Source organism: Ambystoma mexicanum, chromosome 2p (genome assembly GCF_040938575.1).
Source record: "Ambystoma mexicanum isolate Mex_15411 chromosome 2p, UKY_AmexF1_1, whole genome shotgun sequence".
Classification (NCBI taxonomy): Eukaryota; Metazoa; Chordata; class Amphibia; order Caudata; family Ambystomatidae; genus Ambystoma; species Ambystoma mexicanum.
The window spans coordinates 305,136,038-305,154,570 of record NC_090923.1 but is presented as its reverse complement, the minus strand read 5'-3'; the positions used below and the strand labels follow the sequence as shown (position 1 = coordinate 305,154,570).

The 18,533-nt window shown below is 46.3% G+C and overlaps 2 protein-coding genes across 4 annotated transcripts in view; one reads left to right on the top strand and one right to left on the bottom strand.

Annotated features, from left to right (window-relative positions):
• The window catches only part of NINJ1 (ninjurin 1), a 353,613-nt gene that overhangs the window by 205,407 nt on the left and 129,673 nt on the right, over positions 1-18,533 (bottom strand). The gene's annotated exons all lie outside the window — the stretch shown is intronic.
• On the top strand, positions 15,588-18,375 carry LOC138566393 (uncharacterized). Of its 3 annotated transcripts, XM_069643602.1 has the most exons (3): positions 15,588-17,801; positions 17,904-17,978; positions 18,066-18,375. In XM_069643602.1, exon 1 carries the CDS (start codon positions 15,734-15,736, stop codon positions 17,027-17,029), a length of 1,296 nt encoding a protein of 431 aa, XP_069499703.1. In that variant the 5' UTR covers positions 15,588-15,733; the 3' UTR covers positions 17,030-17,801; positions 17,904-17,978; positions 18,066-18,375. The 3 variants fall into 3 exon arrangements, with proteins under 3 accessions (XP_069499703.1, XP_069499702.1, XP_069499701.1); XM_069643601.1 differs by having other exon boundaries at positions 17,904-18,375; XM_069643600.1 differs by having other exon boundaries at positions 15,588-17,978.

The window sequence follows — 18,533 nt, the reverse complement described above, 5'->3', positions numbered from 1 at the left end:
TGGATGCATTTAAACGTAAGGACCGGAGGGCCTCCTGGGAGTTTGTGAAGGGGGGGACCTTTGGGGTGTAGGACCAAGGAGTCCAGTGGTACTTATGTGGATGAAGCTGCCTGGCTGGCGCACTTTGGAAATCTGTTTAGGGATGAGAACGTTGGGGGTTGTATGGCCCCAACTTTTTCTTGTCTAAAGTGTGGGCTGGATGAGGTAACGATGGCCATAAAGCAGCAAGCACATAATCGCGCTCCAGGTTCGGATTTGATTCCATCAGACCTTTTCCAGGATTCCCTGGATTTGTGGGCACCTCTCTTAATGGTGGTGTTTAATGCCTGCATAGAATTGGGTAGATATCCTCCATCTTGGAAAGGGGCTATTATATTTCCTATTTTCAAGAGGGGGGGGATCATGCTAGCTCAAGTGCTTATAGGCCTATATCATTATTGGATACCTCCTTTAAAATCTTTGGGAGTGTGCTTCTTGGACGCATTGAGACCTGGCTGTCGGAACAGTCAATCTTATCCAACATCCAGTTTGGTTTTCGTCCAGGAGTAGGAACTATGGAGCAGAGCCTCAACTTGTATTTCCTAGTGGCAAAGTACGTTTTTTGCAGAGGAGAGGTGGTGTATTTAGCGTTTATGGACCTGAGCACCGCGTTTGACAAGGTAGACAGGTCAAAGCTTTGGGCTGTGCTGGGATCCGTCTGCTGCCCAGGGGACATATTGAGGGTGCTGGTGGGTATCCATAGTGACAATGAGGCATGTGTGCGCAGGACCCGGAGGACACTGCACAGCGTGCTTCAAGGTAGGCTGTGGCGTGCGGCAGGGTTGCGTTTTGGCCCCAATTTGTTTTTGTTTATATATCAATGGCCTCTCAAAGGATTTGACAAATACATTGGCAGATTTTTTGGTATTGGGGCGGGATGGGCTTTCCCTGTCCTAGCTTATACGGATGACACTGTATTGCTAGCCAGGACCCCGAGAGCACTCCAGATTGTGATTAATGCATATGAAGCCTTTATGAGCAATTTGGGGCTAAAAATTAACGCCAAAAAAAATTGTCCGTCATGGCATGCAGGCGTGGGTATAAAACGGCCAGTCGCAATGCGTCCCATGCTTTGTGCCGGTGAAGTCATCCCTAGGGTGAAGATCTTTGATTACCTAGGGATTCGTTTTTCGGAAGCTCTCACCGGTAAGACACACCTAATAAAACAGTCAGCTAAAGTGAGCCAACAAATAGGGGGGTATTTTTCATTTTATGTCTCGGTGTAAGGGCCAACCGATTGATGTGGTATCTAAAATTCACATAGTTCAATCAAAGGCAGTTCCATTATATGGTGCCCCCATATGGGGTTTCCAGAAGGCCGAGAAGTTGCAAGCCAAAGAGACTCAATTGTTTAGGAACTTTTGGGGCGACCTAACTCCTCAGCGTGTTTATCTATTCACAGAGAATTGGGCCTGGAATTCTGGGAGACCAGTGGGCGTTGGCCCCGATCTTTTTTTGGGTTCGGTTGTGGGAAAACGTACATGTCTCTCTTTGCCATTTCATTATTAGATCTGTATTGGGTAGGGTGGAAAAGAATTCCTTGGCTTGACTATGTAGATAGAATCCTGGGAGAGGCCAATCTAAGTATTCTTTTTCCTCCAGCTGCCCTTTTAACAAAAATGGAGGTGAGTTGTCACAAATCTGTTCTGGGCGAAGTGTTTACTAGGAAGAGAACGCTCTCGGAGTATGAAAATAATTCAGCTAATCTTCATGCAACGATTAGTCGGCCACATGAGATCCAACCCTATTTGATTTGGGGCTCTTACAAAAAAATTGCTGGCTAATCACACGGGCGAGGTTTGATTGCCACCTCCTGCTGTAGAATACAGTGAACCGGAAAGGTTATCCTGACTCCGCGGCATGCCCAGTGTGCGGACATAATAAAGAAAATTTGGTGCATTTTTTATTGTTCTGCCCGGGGTACATTGGGATCCAGAGAGCAACGATAATTCCAGTTCTTAGGGAGACCAAGATCCGTCATCATAAAGCGGCTATCTCATTTCTTCTGAGTGCAGAATCTGTTCCGGGTGCATGGGCACTGCTCTCCTTTCTGAAGAGGGCAATGTATTTTAGAAAGGGGATTTTGAGGGCACAGGGTGAGGGATGATAACATTTTACTGGCAGAGCTGTAATGTGAAAAGCCACAGAGTTTTTAGACTTGTTTTAAACTTTGTCGCTAGATTGATAGTATTGTATTATTACCAGGTTACTCACCGTAGTGACCACCTTACTCCTAGTACATAGTCCCCTTTCCTCCAGACGTGTGGGACATCTCTCCGTCCTGTGGGACGGGACCGGAGCACTTTGTAAAAAGCATCCAAATTTTTCCAAAAATGTGTGCTTCCTCTCTTTCCTGCGTGGGGCCCGGCATGCGGCCATAAGCCCGCCCACCTTGGCTCCGCCCCGCGCATCGCCCCTCCGTCCTTTTCTTTGCCAGGTCAGAGACCCATTACCAATACAGAGGAAACCTTAGAGGGGACGGCGGGCGGGCGTATGGAGGAAAGGGGACTATGGACTAGGAGTAAGGTGGTCACAGCGGTGAGTAACCTGTTAATACTCCTACGTCCCGTCCCCTTTCCTCCATACTTGTGAGAGATTCCCAAGCACTCCTTACAGGAACTACCGGTGGATGGAAATACCCCTTACTGAAAAAGGTTCTTCAGCACAGCCTGACCAAACTGAGCATCAGCTCTAGAACTCATATCGAGGCAGTAATGCTTACAGAAAGCAGATGGAGAGGCCCAAGTAGCTGCCCTAGCGATGGACTCCCAGGGAACATACTTCTGAAAAGCAACCGCAGCTGCCTTGCCCCGCAGCAGGTGTGCATGAATACCTTTAGGAGGTTTCAGCTTTTGGACAGTGAAAGACTCTGTGATACAGGCAGCAATCCACCTAGAAATAGTTGCCTTAGACGCCTGTTTGCCTTCTAAGCTTGGAAATCCTATCCAGGTAGAACTTAAGAGCTCTTCGGACATCAAGACAGTGTAGAACCCTCTCTGCCTCATAGGCGGGGTTCGGAAAAAAGACCGGTAGGGAGATCGATTGATTCAAATGGAATTCGGTCACTATCTTTGGCAGAAAAGCCGGATTAGTTCAAAGGACTACCTTGTCCTTGTGAAAGACCACCCACAATGCCTGGAGCTCACTCACTCTCCTTGCCGATGTGACGGCGACCAAAAAGGACACCTTCCAAGACAAGTACTTGAGGTCCACAGTAGCCATCGGCTCAAAGGGTTTATGGCACAGCGCCGTCAGGACAACATTCAGGTCCCATGGCAGGTGCGGATTACAAACTGGAGGGTAAAGGCGTGTTAAACCAGCGAAATGCCTCTTTACCACTGGGTTAGCCAGAGAGTACGAACACTGATCCATAGAAAGATAAGCAGAGACCGCTGAAAGGTAAGTCCTGCATGACAGAACATGGCCCCTGAGTCTGCTTGGGAGGACACGAAGGACAACACTGTGTCAACCGTGGCCCCCCTTGGATCCAATTTCTTCTCTAGACACCAATGACAGAACCTGAGCCATTTACTCTTGTACTGAGATCTGGTCGAGGGTTTTCTGGCTGCCTGGATAATATGCATGTTATCCGCAAACAAATTCAGATGCTCTAAAGACCTGAACTCAGGCACCAAGCGGCCAAGCTGAGCGATTGTGGGGAGGGGTGCCACAGCTGCTGCTCCCCCTGGTGGAGAAGATCGGGAGTTACCGGTAACCTGATCGGCGGATAATCCGACAGGTGTTGGAGTTCTGAGCACCAAAACCTGGCCGGCCACCACGAGGCTATCAGTAGAAGAGAACAGTTCACCGAGTTCTTCAACTTCCAAATTGCCCGGTGAACTAGAGGCAGAGGCGGGAAGGCGTAAGCTCTCATGTTGTGCCATGGAATCTCTAGAGCATCCCCCAGATAGGAGGCTCCCAGCCCCCCACTGGAGGCATACAGAGGAAACTTCTTGTTCGCCGCCGTCGCGAAGAGGTCCACCTGCGGTGTGCCCCAGCGCGAGAAAATCCCAGAGAGGACCTCCGCCTTCAACTCCCACTCGTAGCTGACCACTGTCCGCCGGCTGAGGGCATCTGCTGTGACATTCAGCTGGCCCGGGATGTGCACTGCAAGCAGCCAGACACCATGAAGCACGGATCACTCCCAAATCTGGATGGACAGGTCCACGAGGGGGTAGACTTTGTTCCCCCCTGCTTGTTGATGTAATACATTGACACCACATTGTCCGTTCTTATGCGGACCACTTTGTTGACAATGACCGGTCTGAACGCCTTGAGCACCAAGAAAATCGACAGAAGCTCCAAATGGTGTATGTGCAGGAGCTTGTCCTGAGGCGACCAGAGGTCCGAGACCTGAAGGAGATCTAACGTCGCACCCCACCCTAGGAGGGAGGAGTCCATCGTGATTGTCACCATAGGGACCGGGTCCTGAAACCCTGCGCCCCCAGACAGATTGCTGAGAGATGACCACCAGTCCAGGTCCACTCTCATGGAATCCGGAATCATTATCTGCATGGAGTCTGGGTCCACTGCCTGACGGTATGAATTCCGAAGGGCCATCTGGGTCCGTCTCATTTTGAGACGAGCAAGAGGAAGAGCCAGCACACACGAGGCCATGAGGCCCTGAAGCCTCTGGAACCAACCGGACGACATACTCTCCGTCGGCGCAAACATCTGACACGTGGCCAACAGATCCGCCATTCTGTCCCCGGTCAGGTATACTCTGCAGTCGATCGTGTTCCAACGAAAACCCAGAAAAATCAGGTCCCGAGAGACCGTCATGGAGGATTTCCGCCAGTTCACCGACAGCCCAAGATGGAACAGGAGCTGAAGGAGAGACTGGAGGTTGCCCGCTGCCGCCAGCAGACAAGGGCTGCGTAGAAGCCAATTGTCCAAATAAGGATACACATGGATACCCTGAAGACGAAGATGGGCCGCAATCACCGACATCATCTTCGTGAAGACACGCGGCGCCGAGCTGAGGCCAAAATGAAGCACCCGAAACTGGAAGTGCTCCTCTCCCAAAGAGAAACGGAGGTACCTCCTGTGTGGAGCCCAAATCAGGACATGAATGTATGCATCCTGAAGGTCCACCACGCTGAGCCAATCGCCTGCCCGCAACGAGGAGCAAATCTGGCCGGGCGTGATCATCTTGAATTTCTCTTGGGGTAAGGAAAGATTGAACTGGGAAAGGTATAGGATGGTGCGCAGGCCTAAACAGCTGGGAGTAGAAGCCCTCCCCTCGCTCCCCAAGGGGAACGGGTTCCACAGCTCTGAGGAGCAGGAGTTTCTGAACCTCAGCCTTGAGGGAGGGTGAGCGTGACAGCTGAAAAGGAGGGTTGAAGGGTGTGGTAGGGGGTAAAGGTAAGCGGAAGCCCGCCCGAGCGACTGACAAGACCCATCTGTCTTCTTTGATGGTCTGCCACGCCTCCCAATGAGACGCAATGCGTCCTCCCACCGGGGTCTCGTGCAAGCACGGAAAAACCTCATTTGGCAGGTTTATCGGTGGCGGTGCCACCTGAACCTGATGAGGAGGCTGAGGAGCGGGAGAAATACCGTGTACGCTGTTGTCTACGGCGGTTATTTCCCACAGGAGTATCCACTCTGCGTGATTTGCGGTCGAGGAAGCCCCTGAAACCAGAAGAAGGTCAACTCTGCAATAACGGTCTCTGAGGTTTGAAAGGAGCTTTAACCAGACAATGATTTAGCCGTCTGAGTGCTATCCTTGGTTTTGGTGAGCTCTACATCAGTAGAAGAATGAAAAAGCTCCTTACTATCGAATGGAAGGTCCAATACTGTGTCTTGCACTTCCTTCGAAAACTTAGTGGCATGCAACCACGCTTGCCTCGAGGTATCAACCCCGAGCATCATGCCCCGAGCCGAGGTATCTACGTGATGAGCCGCAGCCTCCAGGAGATCCTGGGCGAAGACCCTGGCATCGGAAAGGCCACCTCTGAGATCTTCCAACTTCTCGACCGGAATGTGCTCCTCAAACTCCAACAGACCTTTCCACATCCGCATGTTAGCTCCCACCAAAATCAATTCGGCATTGGCCTGCCTGAGCTGCAAGGCCGAATTGGCAAAGATTTTCCTCCCTAGGGAGTCCAGGAGCTTGTCCTCCTTTCCCAAAACCTGAGTAGCCATCGCGGAAGAGGATGCTGCAGGTCTGGATTGCAACGTGGCTGCAGCCACCACTGTGGAGGAGGGAGGCGGACAAGACGACAAGGCCACTTCCTCCGAAGAGTGCAGCCTGTACCTCGCGTCAATCTTTTTATTGACAAAAAGTCCTCAGTGTGGCTTCTCCCAGACTCTTCGGACCTCAGCCAAAACAACCTTCTGCAGGAAAAGGCCGGTACGCTCCAAAGGAGACCGGGTGAACGCCCCAGAAAGCACGCCCTCCTGTGGAGCAGGTTCCTCGGGAACCGGGACATCTAAGAAATTCATCATGTCCAGTACCCGGTCATGAAAAGCTCTAACAGAACGGGGAAGGTCCTCGTTGTCCTGCTCGCCTTGAGGGTCATCTGACAGGTCAGGATCCTGCTGAACCGTGTCAGGCACTGCCTTGTCCACTGGGGACAACGGTGGCGAAGGCGGAAGAGCAGGGGCAGGCACCACGGGCAAAGGAGGCATCGGCGGAACCACCAGAGGAACGGGTGGAGCCGGAGGCGCTGGTGGACAAATTTCCTTAAAAAGCCCTTTGAAATACTCCCTCATGGGGTCGGTGCGCATAAGCACTTGAAATTTACCAAAAAAAGCGTCCTCAGGAGATTGCTTCGGAACCTGAGGTGGCCTCTCATGAGGTGGACAAATCCAGGGACGTAACAGAGAAGGGTGCCGCGCCGGGCCCTCTGCCGATGTATCCACATAAATCAAAGGGGCCGCCCCTGCAGGCAACGAAACATTGTGCGGAAGAGGCATCCGGGCGTTCCAATCATAAACGGGCCTGTAAGGATACGCACAAGTGACCTTAGGTTCACCCAAGGGACCGAACCCTACACCAGAGGCCGATGGCATAGTTGTAGGGGTAGTACCTAAAATAGCCGCCGTGGTCGTGGCGGGAACGTCTGCCATTTTGTCTTCATCTGAGGGGAACTGCGGCACGCGAGGAGGTGAGGCGGGGGTCCCCGTCGATGGATCAGGGGTCTTAATTTTAGCCTTAACATAAGGAACCTCAGCAGAGCCGGTACTATGAGGCCTGGAATGTTTCTGCGACATACCAACCGCCAACTGAGCCTTCGAAGGAAGGACCTCGGCACTGCCGGTAAAATAAGAACCTTGCTTCTTTGCCCCCTCAACAGATCTGGTATCACCACAAGAGCGGGAACGGTGAGAAACCGCTTTCACCGACAGGGCCCTGCCCGGCCCCTCAGAACTGCTGATAGCCTTAGCCTCTGTACGAGGGTCCTCGGGCCTAAGCCCGGTAAAAGCCTTATCGGCACGGGCCTCGGACATCCGTTCGGTAAACACAAGCCCAGCCAAGGCCTCGGGGCGCACCCCGGTCTTGTTTTTAAGCAAAGCCGAAAGAGAGGCCTCAGAGCGAGCTCCGGTACCCTGTGACTCAGCAGAACTGGGTCTACACACAGCCCCCACAGGAGTGGCCTCAGAGGTTACTCCGGTGTACACTGGCCCCTTACGGAGACCCTCAGAGAAAACTCCGGTAGAATTATTAGGCCCGACAGGCACCTCAGGGCGAACCCCGGTGACAGAGCGATCAACGCCCCTCCCGGCTCGAGAGGAACCCGGGAAGGTATCGCCCGGCCGGGGTGCTCTGAAAACTAAAGAACTTACCGGGCGTTTCTTCTCCTCGTCAATGAACGCCTGAAAATGAGATGGAGGAGTGCGTCGGAACACCTCCTCCCACCATTCCAACCGACGTTGAAGAGCCCGGAGCGAAAGGGAGCCACAGTAAAAACAGGAGTCCCAACAGTGTTCCGGACCCAAACACTCTAAACAAAGAGGATGGGGATCCGTCCTCGCAAAGCGACGATGATACGAAGAACAGTCTGGAAAGTCTAATTTAAAAGACATAGACATACTAGAAGACGAACGGTAGCGAGAGCCAGAGAGGAAAACAAGGAAGAAAATCTTCCGAGGATGCAAGTGCATCTGGCCCCGATCGAGCGGAGAAAAGGACTGAGGTTCGATGTGCGGGGCGGAGCCAAGGTGGGCGGGGTTACGGAAAAATGTTGATGCTTTTTACAAAGTGCTCCGCTCCCGTCCCACAGGACGGAGAGATGTCCCACAAGTATGGATGAAAGGGAGTATATTACATGTGTTATTTTATTATTGGAATGTTGTTTGAAGTTGTATAATGGGTTTTCGGTGTATACTTTCAAGGGAATGGATTTTATTTCTTGTAATTGCTTGGTTTTATTTATAGTAATTGTTTGGTCATATTTGTTTTATGGATTTTGAATCCGAAAAACTTTTTGATTGATTGAATTGCATAGTCCGTCTTCAACTTGTGTAGACCAGTGAGTGCAGTTAGCAGGCTGTAATGAATTGCAGAGGCACTCTTGTGCTTTCTAAGGTTCCAAGGACAGGAAGTCATTGGGCCTCGTTCCGAGCTTGGCTGTATTTCCTCAGTAAATCTGCCAAACTACGTCCAACATTGGTTATGGTTACCGCCACTTGATCCTGTGGGTTTAGTGGTGGTAGGGCAGTGTTAGTCCACCTAGGATTTCTGGCAGAATTACCACTGCGTTAATACTGAGTGGTCATTCCACCAATTTTTGGAGGGTAGGTTTTACCTCCAGTTTGATGCTGGAGGTAAATCCTCCACTTTTCCTCCCCAAATCGGCAGAATTACCACTCTGTTATTCCGCTAGTGATTATTACGCCAAAACCTGTGATTTGGTGGTGTGGGAAAAATGTTAATTACCTCCACTTTTTTCACCCGCACCGCCAAACTCGGAATTGGGCCCATTGTCTTGCAGCATTCACAGCGGAATCGTCTGTCAATAGTAGATAAAATACTGAGGCCAGGGGCGTTGCTAGGGGTGGGCTAAGGGGGCTATAGCCCCTGATCTTTTGGTTGTAGCCCCGGATAGAATCTCAGGAGCTACAGCCAAAAGACTAGCTAGCCCCCAGTCCCAACAGTACCGACAACAGTTTAGCCCCGGGTCTTTTCCAGACCTAGCAACTCCCCTGACTGAGGCAATATTTCACACCACATGCGGGGAGATTTTGTTTGCATGAAAGGTGGAGGGATTCTACAGGAAAGCCACCACACTCCAACTGCTTCCATTCCGATTGTAGTGCACCTTTAATATGTATGGTATTTGGTGACTCAGCTTAACAAGATTACATGCAAGCAGCAAACCACAGTAGGAATGCCAATTTGTAAAATGTTTTCTGAATTGCAAATTCAGACAGAAGCCCTTGTAATGCAGTAGCAGGGAACTCGAAGCACTTTTCAGGAGAAATGTAAGCATTTTAAAAGGCCTCGCTTTATCCACAACCGAACGAGCTGGAAACCTCGCTGAAAACAGTACAGTAATCGCCGTGCTGAATGATTTACAAGTAAAATTTGGTACATAAATATTTGCTACAGCTCTGGTATTAACAGGATCTCTCTTGAAGGCAACCCGTCTTAAGCACTGCAGCATCACGCAGCCACTGCCCCGTGGCCTGATGTCACGTTTATGAGAAGCGACTCAATAGTATAAACTAACCACGCCCAATACTAGGCGCCAGACTAATTCCAAAGAAATATTTAAATGTGAATACAGGTAGCAGAGCAAGCAAATAATTGCCTCAAGCACAGGCAGCAAACGCTTCTTCTGCAATAGATGTATACTAATGAGTGTACCATAGGCATAGAAAACATGGATGCCTACGATGACCGGATAACAGGTTGTGCATAATATTGTTCTTTACAGGTGAGCCGTAACGTAATACGGTAGTGTAACGTAATCAGCACTACTCGCGTTCTGCTGAAGTTGATCCATAAAGTAACAATGCTGGCTGCACACCGTGTGACACACCTCTCAGCCGAATTCCAAGGGTCTATAGAACGAGGAATAAAAGCAATTACCAGTTTTTCAAAATCATTTATTTTGAGTTAATTTTCTTTCTGATGTTATCAATTAGCTGATAAAACAAAGGGGTATTCATTTTAATATGCTTATCTAGTTCACTGCTGTGATTCAACACAGGTAGCAGGAATCGATTTTATTTAATGAACTGCTTAAAATTTTTGTTTGCCCCCAATAGAATAGTGTTTTTCCAAACCAAACGGATTCTACATATATTCAATATAAACAACAATTGGAGGAGTTATTGCAGCAGAAGAAGCAAGAGACCAAGTAGTAAAGGGGTTGGTAAGGTGACCACACGTTATAAGGAGGAAAGGGTCACCTACTGTACATTACAATAGTATTGCATGTCTCCTCAGAGTTATGTTACATTATACAGTTAGAAGGGAACTCAGCCCATGGCCTCATTGCTCTATTTGGTCACATAATTCCTAAGTGGCTTGAAATATCCTAAATTAGAGTAGGTGGATACTCTTTCATATATAAATCACAGTTCAATATAATTCTGTTATCAGGTAGTAATGACACCATTACTAGCCAATTATGACACTACTTGTGACATCCAGTGCTGGAAATGGAAAAATATTTACTCTGGGCACACACTCCTCCTTGATGGGGGAGAGAAAGGGGCCGAGGGGAGTGGCCCCAGGCCAGGTCACGCAGCACAGTATCTCTCTATAGAACCCAAGCCTGGCGATTTTCATAATAGCAAAGAGCATTTGGTAAAATAAGAAAGCCCACAATTTAAAATGTGAAATATGTCTATGATAGTAATTCAGTAAGAAACCCTTTTGAGCGAGTAATGGAAGTTGCACTCTGCTCTTTTCATTGGTCACTATACTCACTTTAATAATAGAAAAAAGTCTGTAAATTGCAAGGCATATATACCAACGTGGACACCTTCTGAACCTTTGGCTGTTTGTACATTCAGTCTAGTGTTTCAAATCTTCTCAATTGCTGGCTTTGTTTGTGACAGCTTGGCGTGGGAACAGATCTGGGGGTTTCCTGGGCTAACCCTGAACTTCGGGACAAAGCAGAGCTCCAGCAGCACTCCGGCAAGACAAACTTTGCTGGAGTTCTGCTCTGTCTTCATGTGGCCTATTTCCTACCCTGGTGACATCATTAGATTCTACACGAGGCACTGTTTCAATGCTATGCAAAAGTTAATCTGACCAAAGATTATTCTAAGACTTGTCCCGGTACATCACCCAATTACCGTAACTGTTCTTCACATGAAGCTCATCCCCTTCCAGGGAGCATCTCTGCCTGGAAGGTCATCCTTGCTCATGCTGCATGCCCCTAAACCTAACCATTTGCCCAGCGCCAATACTTGGCCATAAGCACATTACTGCTATGAGGCCCATCCCTGCCCCAAGACCTATTGTTGCTCTTAGTGGCAACCTTACCAGTAGGCCCATATCTGCTCCAACGCCCATTCCCACTCTGAGGCCCATTACATACTCCAGCCCCATCCCCTAACAATTGATAAATATGGGTTGGTGTTTGTTGCCGAGTGGTACTGTGCCAATCTATGGGCCTCATTCTAGGTTTTCTGGTCCAGAAACTGCGTGTTTGCCTGCTGTGGCCACTGTGCATGACAGGACTGACCCTGCCGGGCACAGCAGCCACAGTAGGAAAACAATTAACGGAAGCATCAGCACAGTTAACTACGATGCTAGCGCTTCCGTGTCCCCACTCCCATAGAGTCCTGAGAATGGGGACTTACATTTTACCAGCACCTGACTTCTTGGGCCACCAGAGTTTTAATCTCCCGGTGGCACCGGCAAGTCAGGCGCCAGTAAAATATTACGAGTCTGGCGGAAACCTGCCGGTAGTACCGGCATGGTTATCGCCAGACTCGTAAATAAGCCCTATGTGTCTATATGAATGTTTTCTTTCAGAAAGATTTGACACTGATAGCATCTGGTGGGGGGAGGGGGGAGAGATCGTAACACCAACCAGTCTGAAATAATGTACATTGATTAACTGGGCAACCACTCACACCTGCGATCAGTCATTCAAATAATAATTCAATTCATTGTTGATTTAGAGGTGCTTTAATTAGGTGAATAACTATGAAGGTTACATCATTTATCTCAGGTGTATTCATGTGCAATCTTATTCAACAATTGCATACAGACGCAGTGATGAACAGCTAACAATAACCTCTTGGCGCACGTGCCTTTTGTTTATCCAAACTATGGATTATGTAAGGAAGGCAGCGTATCAACATTAAGACCGACACAAGTGACCACAGTTCAAGGGTGTTTATTGAACTTCAACTGGGTTTGAAAAATGCCCATCTAATCCTAAATCTAGACATGGGAGAAAGCTACGACCATCAAATAATAATAATGCAGTCCTAGTGGTGTCTTTTCGAAATAAAAGGGCCTATACGAATAAACCTATTGCCAAACCTTACTCTAAATACAAAATAGCGTGGGAAATATTGTCAGGCTATTCAAGCTGTTGGCTTTCCTTTGCCCACTTGTTCAGCAGGGGATAAGGCAGCACACTCAAGCTTAGCACAGTCTCCGGCTTCTCTAGCACAAGGGTGCAGTGCAAAACCTCAACATCATGGCCTTCTGTGCCAGAGTCTCTGCCATTCAAAGGCTATTCTTTCATAGGGCCTGATGCAACAACCAATATAGTTCTTTCATTTTTGAATTTCACATATACACAATTTTCTTAGGTGATTTAATATTCACCCCAAATCCAAATCCGCTGGGCGTAGATCCACTTTAACACAATGTTCTCAGGGTTTTCACATATCCAATTTCTTGGGTGATTCACTGTTTACCCCCAAACCCCCTCTGTCGGGCGCAGATCCGCTTTGACACAAAATCTTTAATCAGTCTCCCTCTGTCAGGCAGTACAAATGTTATCTATTTTAACACAAAACTTCCTTTGTAGATCAACATCAGAGATTTTTGATTGTGCGCAGGTTTTTGCTTGACCCGTTACAAGGACCACTTCGATTCACAATCCTTTGCCACTCTTTCACTTTTGTCAACTCTCAGCTGGATACCTGACAGAGACCTTCGATTGAGCACACACGCGGTGCTGGACCACTCTGTCAAAAGGTATTGCATCTTGGTTTCAAAGTTCAATCACTCATCTGCAGTTCAACTTTACTTGCGTTGGTTATCACATGTGATTCATACAATGTTCGTTCCAGCGCTAGTCATACAATGTTGCTGTTTGCAACCTTGGCTTTAATGCAGACCGGTCTTGTATCGGTCTCCCCAACTCACCGGCTGTGTTGATTTCACTGACGCTGCTTTCTTGTTGGAGCCAAGGACAGCACCATGGCAGCTGGCAATTCTCTCTGCCTTATCTACGCTGGAGGGCCCTGGGTACCTCCATGACAAAATGCAGGATTCAACAGCCTGGTTTGCATGCTTTTACGCTTTCTATTCTCAAGGCTTCGTGAAAGTAACGGTTCATTGTTGGAAAGGTCAAGGGAGGTTCGCTCCTTGCGATCCCCTTCTGTTTCTCCGTCTTTCTCCTCTTGTTAAACTGCCATGTTGGAACTGCTGTTTCCTCGCGTGCTTTGCCTCGCTCAGTGTGCGCCGTCGTGCTCTGCATTTTATCCGTGTGAGGAAGTGTAATGAAAGTCAGGTGTGTGTGATGGTCAGTAATTGCCAGACCTTGCCGGACCATTGTATTGGGACACACCACTAATACGGCTCGGATGTTTGTCCGTTTTCTCTCCTTTTGGGCTGTCGATGAGAAAGTGTTTGTGTTGTAAAAGGGGGGGGCTGAGTTCCTAAATATCCTACCTGGTAGGATGGGGTATTGGTGTTACAGGGAAGGGGATACCGCGTCTCACCATCCGGTGGCTAACTCCCACACCCTGAAGACCCCCCCCCATCCAGGTGATCCTCCAGCAATTTTACACCCCCAGGAACTGGATCCAAAAGCAATGGGTGTGTCCTGGCAACTAGGATAACAGATCCCCGGGAGCTAGTGGGTGAGACACCTTCTGGTTTCTCACACTTCCTTCTAGGCTCCTTACACAATATCTGGCTATTTATGTTTGTTACATTTTCTTTTTACATACAATAATTCATTACATGTAGATTACAGTAAAATCCATAAGCGTAAGTCTTGATGCAACATGGTTTATCGTGTAAAAGAACATTCAGATACTAGAGTTTTGCGTTGTGGCGCTCGGCCCGAGTGTGAGATAGAAAGGAGAATAATTCCTATGTATTCTTGCGAGCAAAGTTCATAGTTGCGCTTGGGGAATCCTCTGAGTGGCTATTAGTAATGTCTGCCTATTTCTTCAACAGGGGAGTATTAATGTGCCCGATGGAGTTACGTAGGTCTTTGTTTCATGGTTTCTTGACCAGTGCTGTGTGTACAGCGTGCAACTTCTCCAAGAAGGCAGAACTCTGCCATCAGTAAATGTGTGTCTGAAGCTTTACAATGGACTGCGCCCATGTTAAAAACCCTCTACATTTAAAGCTCCACAATAAATACCTGGTTCATTTTATGTTAGGAATGTGTGAATTATAGTCTGACCTGATTCTAGGTAAGTGCCAGAAAAGGAGATTAATATTAAATCACGCCATGTTTATAAAAGTATTCAGGTCTATGACTGAGCCACAAAAGTTATTGTGAATGTTAGTCCCAGGCTGGCAAACTAATAAAATGTATAAAAGTTACAGCAAGAAATAAATACAGTAGTATTCTCGGCATAGTGCAGCAAGGGGAATATGTCACGTTGTGAAAAGAAAACAGAGCAGATGACTTTTATAAAAGGATGCGTTACCATGTAATGAAGTCAACATTTTGCAAAGCACCTACTCAAATTTCCGTGAAATAGATATGCAGGAAATACTTCGAGTTGGAGATGGAAGCCATTTACTGAGGTTATATTGTATGATTTCTGAACATGTAGGGAAGGGCATGTAAAGCAGGCAAAGAATAAAATCCAGTCTTTCCGGAAAATATTGGAACAGAAAAAAAATCATCTCCACTAAAATATATTCATCATCATCGTAACTTTATTTCGGCTGCAAGCCATAAAGGTTTGACAAACACAACAACCAACATTATACAAATATAAAACATCGCTTAAAATAAGTAACATTTGAAAATAGCCTGTGAACCAAAATTCATGCAGGCAATCTATGCAGGGATAATACAAATTACAAATAGCTGTGTGTTATTGTTGTTATCAATGGACCATAGACCTTGTTGGTCTAAACAGAAGGGACACGCTAGGAGGCCTTTTCCCCAATGGGGCAGTATTAACTCCTCTGAGCGCAAACCAATGGGGAATCTTATCACAGGGCAGATGGCCGAGTCCTACAGTAGAGTTTAAAGGGCAGCTAGACAATCTACCAATATTCAGTACGCCCTCAGTTAAGTGATAGTCTCTGAGGTCAATTCTGATGGAATCGAGAATATTAACCTCTTGGCATTGGATCCTGGTACAACACATGATTTGTTCAATATTTGTGTTGCCTAGCGCACACCTAGGTTTAAGGTTCAATCACCTAGACACCTTAACAGATATTAACAGAAATGATCTACTGGTTTCGTTTGATGTACAGAGTCTATATACATGCATCCCACATCAAGACGGTTTGGAAGCACTCGAATGGTGTCTACTAAGAAATGAATGTGAAGCAAACAAAACCTTCCTAATGAAATTAAGCAAAATTATACTCATTAACAACTATTTCAGATACAGGACGCAGTACTATTTACAAGCATCAGGAACTTCAATGGGGTCAGCAATGGCCCCAGCCTATGCTAATCTATTCATGTACCATTTGGAGATGAAATGGATTTTGATACCAACAAAATTTAGCAAAAAAATCATCACCTGGAAAAGATACATTGACGATGTTTTCGTCATTTGGAGAGGACAACATCACGAACTAGAGGAATTCCTAAAATACATCAATTCAGGCCACGACAGAATCAAATTCACGATGGAAATTGGAACCCCTAAACTACATTTTTTGGACGTTGAACTAGAGATTGGGGAAGATGGGATAATCACCAATATTTATCACAAACCCACCGATGTTAACAACACGTTACACTTCAGGAGCCATCATCCGACGCATTTAAAGAATAATTTGCCCTACAGTCAATTCCTTAGACTAAAGAGAATTATCTCAACAACTGACACCCTGAGGAATGAAAACCTATTGATGACACAAAGATACAAGGAAAGAGGCTATCCAGAGTCTATCATCAAGAAAGCAGAAGAAAAAACACTCACATTGGAGAGGAAAGACCTCCGTATATCAAGAAATAGATCTAAGGAGATCCCATTTCTCTACGCTTTAAGATATTCAGCACAGAGTCATCACATAACAAGGATGATCAAGAAGAACTGGGGTATAATCAAATTGGATCCACAACTAAAGAGACTATTTCCTGAACCACCCATAATCGCCTACAAGAGGGGTCGGAACTTCAGGGATAGCCTAGTTAAAGCAGAAAGACCGAGAGTGGACAATCAAAGAACCCTCACCAAGAGGAAAATAGGTACGTTTGCCTGTCTCAGTTGTGGCAATTGTAACAACATAATGAAGGGAAGCTATGTAAGACACCCATCAAATGGCCAAAAAATCCCACTAAAGGATTTTGCCACTTGTGACACGAAATCAATCATTTATGGTTTAAGCTGCCCATGCGGCATTTACTATGTTGGACAGACACAAAGGAAAGCCAAGGAGCGCTGGAATGAACACAAAAGTAACATACGTACCAACAGTGTTAACTCACCTGTAGCAAGACATTTTTCCATAAAGAAACATAATATTTCTCAACTAAAGGTTGTGATTTTGGAAATTGTGAACAGAGCCCCAAGAGGTGGCAATCATGCCAGACGTATGAACCAGAGGGAAATCTTCTGGATAGAGAGACTAAACAGTCTAGCTCCCAATGGGATGAACGAAGATTACAGTTTAGCCTCATTTTTGTAACTAAATACTGTTTCCCCTGACCCAATCAGAAACCCAGTGTGGATACAATATCAATTGCTGTTAAATACATTTTTGAATTTGTTCAGTTCACTTAGGATGATTTTTTACTGACATAGGATGTATTAAGTTACAGACCATAGAATGTGAGCATGCTTCTCTTGAAATAGTAAACACACGGATGTCCAATATTCGATTAACTTTTGTCCGTGGTAAACAATAGATTTCCCAGAAGTTACATGAGACACTCCTCACATTTATCTTTCGACTCTTTTCACCTTTATTTCATTTGACTCAAACTCCCTGCACCAGTATAGATATACACCTATATACTATTGGTTAATTACACATTGTTTTCTAAAATATGTCCGTATGACGTCTGTTTTCCCGTCACACGCTGACGTTCTAAACATAGTGACGTCGTCACGCTTCGACGTGATGACGTCATAATGTAAATAGTGGCCATCTTTAGCGAAAACCGTGTAGAACGGTTCGAGCTACAGCACCGGCCATCTTCTCAGGAAGGAGGTAAGAGAATCCTTTGTAAACAGCTCCCCAATTGCATATCATGAGCCTAGAGGCCTTCACAGAATACTCTCCACAGAATGATCCCACCCCATTGTTTTCGTGTATCTAATATAGTATATATACGTGTTTTTACAGACACGAGTGGAGGAATCGCCCATTACTGCACTACCTCCGTACCTGAGGACTCTCTACATACCACAGCGACCCATTCCATGGATGTAGTAGCTTTTTACAGAAATACCGAAAGGTAATATTTTTTCTTAGATATTACATGACTAGATTTTCCTTCATGAATTAAGATCCCGTTTTTAATTGAGCTTTCCCTATTGTCTTTTTATCACATCTACAGGTTGAATAACCATTATTGGGCTGATATTGCTATTGATAATAAATCCAGTTAGGATATTCCACATTGAACATCCAGGTGATTATTATTAAAAATTTCTCCCAAGAGTTAAATGACAGTTATCAGTGAGAATCTAAAATTTGATCATTGTATCATACATTATAGACGAAACAAAGATTAACGGCAATGAAGAGGGCTATCAATTCCTGAAGAAGGGGACACCCCGAAACGCGTCGAGAAAATATTCATCATTACTTTCTGTGGATATACCATGTGAAAAGCCTATTGTATAGAAAGTGTGATGAGTACCTTGTATGCCCTTGTATTATAATATTGAATGTAACCTCAAAATGAACACATTTATGTTATTATGTTTACAAAGACTGGATGATGAATGAATTGAAATTCATATCTATAACAATTAATTTAAAATTCAATTAAAACCGATGGTCCCCATCATTCTGTTTTATTATAATAGTGTCATGAATTAGCTTCTCTCATTAATTTCTTCTTTTTTCTGAAAGAAACTGAATATTACCATTGTATAGAAATATTGACTGTTTCTACAGTATAAAGGGTGTGCAGGGGACGGGAGAGTTCCACAATCTTGTGGACAATCTGTTGGATTTACAC